General features: G+C 44.0%; 1 protein-coding gene across 1 annotated transcript in view; it reads right to left on the bottom strand.

Moving 5' to 3' along the window:
- DOCK5 (dedicator of cytokinesis 5) overlaps window positions 1-2,158 on the bottom strand; it is a gene marked incomplete at its 3' end in the record, with an annotated part of 34,953 nt that overhangs the window by 9,467 nt on the left and 23,328 nt on the right. Inside the window, 5 exon segments of the mRNA XM_072402952.1 lie at window positions 8-119; window positions 698-832; window positions 1,127-1,227; window positions 1,355-1,444; window positions 2,052-2,149. Coding sequence (XP_072259053.1) covers window positions 8-119; window positions 698-832; window positions 1,127-1,227; window positions 1,355-1,444; window positions 2,052-2,149 — 536 coding nt within the window.

Below are 2,158 nucleotides of genomic sequence, written 5' to 3'. Positions count from 1 at the left end.
ACTGCACCTTAATCTTCACAGCTTCCTCCAATGGTCGGTCCATCAGCTCGTTAAAGGACAGGAAGAGTTGGCGTATGGAGTCATTGAACTGGTCGTTCCCCTCGTCCTGACCATAAAACCTGCAATCAGAAATCAGTCCGTGGTGAGCTGGGGGATGGGTAGATCGGATATCCGGGTGTAACTCCATTATCCAGCGTTCACTCCATGTATTGGTATGAATGACGTCAGATGAGCGCTGTACACACGTCACATTATAATTCCGTATCATCCCTGGGACGAGAATCATCTGACGTGTGTACGTAGCCTTATTACAGAATTATATCGTATATATTCCTAAACTAACCAGTCACAACATGAAAACCCCCAAATACTGAGGAGCTACCCCTTGTTACCCAAAGGAAGGACAGGGAGCGGGCGCACAAGACGGGCGGGGAGCACACAAGGCGGGCGGGGCACACACAAGATGGGCGGGGCACACACAAGGCGGGCGGGGCACACACAAGGCGGGCGGGGCACACAAGACGTGTTCTATGGTATCCGGCAGATTTATAATTCACGTTATAACGGCAGCACGGATGTGACTTTATAAATGGATATGTGACACGCAGACACGTGGGGACTTTATAAATATTTACCTGAAGTCACCTAACATAATAATATAATAATAATATAAACACGCCATCACAGAAAGCTTTACCTGAGGTAGAGTTCCCTGGATTGGACTATAAATCGGAAAAGATATTTTATGGCTTTAAGAGATGAGAAGAGCATTTCCCTGCGACACGGATCGTCCGCACTCCTCACATACCACGTGAGAACCTTAATCAGCTTCCTGCAGACGGGAAATAAGAATAATGAACCCACAGGACAGAACATTGCATGGCAGCACACAGCCTGGCAAACGGCATTTTCAGAAGCCACAGATTGCCTACGGGTTTTATAATTATCATCCAATATAAATCCATTATCCTCACACAGTGTGCGCGCAATGTGATGGACGCATTCTGTTACACGTGAATTGAACTTTTATTGGAGGAAAAGCTAATGACGGATTTATAAGAGAACACAAAGGAGATTTGTTACAGCGGGACGTGATATCACCAACATGAGCAGATGCGTCACTCACTCATAAGCCAGCGTCGTACTGAAGTGCTTTGTGATGTAAGTCTCCAGGACCGGATTAAAGTGCTGAAATCTAATATCTGCGATCAGAGAAATGATGAAAACCTGAAAATTACAGAAAATATTCAGGAAGAGAGAAATGTGCAAAGCAAAAACCGACAAAACGGCAATTAGGTGATATATAAAGATATATGTAGATTATTTTTCCTTATCCCATCATCATCCATCCTACCAGCGCATCAAACACCAGCACATCGCAGCTCTCTTTGTCTGGGTTTTCCATCATGATGTTGAACAGAGCATCCAACGTGTCCTGCAGAAACTGCGGAGAGCAAAAAGTAAGCAAAGTCAGAATCTGCTTGAGTGCTGGACACCTGAAAATCCAGGCAACCTGTACACGGAGGATGTTTGGGGGTTTTCACCCGGCGGGAGGTGCTATAGACGGCTTTTCTCTTTTTACAGATTATTGCGCTAATGTAAAATGTCTGTAACAAAGCTCAGTAGCTCAAGCTCAGACTGTAGGCGTCAGAGAAGTAACGTCTCTTCCCTACCTCTTGCTGTGCACGGAGGGCTCCATTCTAGGTTTCAATTATAGATAGGGAGCCAGTAGGGAATCCATTTACTGTCTCCTTATCTGTTTTTTCTTAGTACAGAGCTCAATAGCTAAAGCTAAAATAAAAACACATTAGTGAATGGATGTTGTATGCTCTGTTGGGGTTTTTTAATCAAAGCCAGAGCACCTCAAATATTTATTAGAAATTCACCCGTTTACCTGAACATTCACCCAAAATATAAATCTAAACTTTGTAAACCAACATCTACAACTGATGTGAAGAGAAAGCAATATGCAGACACAGAATATTACTAATACATTGCCACAAATCCCCATGAAACAAAGATTTATATTTCACTTGCCACACAAAGCTCACCTTCATGATCTCCCCTCCGTCCACCTCCATGAGTTTGCTGAGTGATTGAGAAATCGGCCGGGGGTTTGATCTCCAATTTAACAAGCCGAGTAAATCCACTGCCCGGA

The sequence above is a fragment of the Pyxicephalus adspersus genome, chromosome 2, assembly GCF_032062135.1.
Source record: "Pyxicephalus adspersus chromosome 2, UCB_Pads_2.0, whole genome shotgun sequence".
NCBI classification, from domain to species: domain Eukaryota; kingdom Metazoa; phylum Chordata; class Amphibia; order Anura; family Pyxicephalidae; genus Pyxicephalus; species Pyxicephalus adspersus.
The sequence above is the reverse complement of the archived record's forward strand: the minus strand, read 5'-3'. Positions and strand labels throughout refer to the sequence as shown.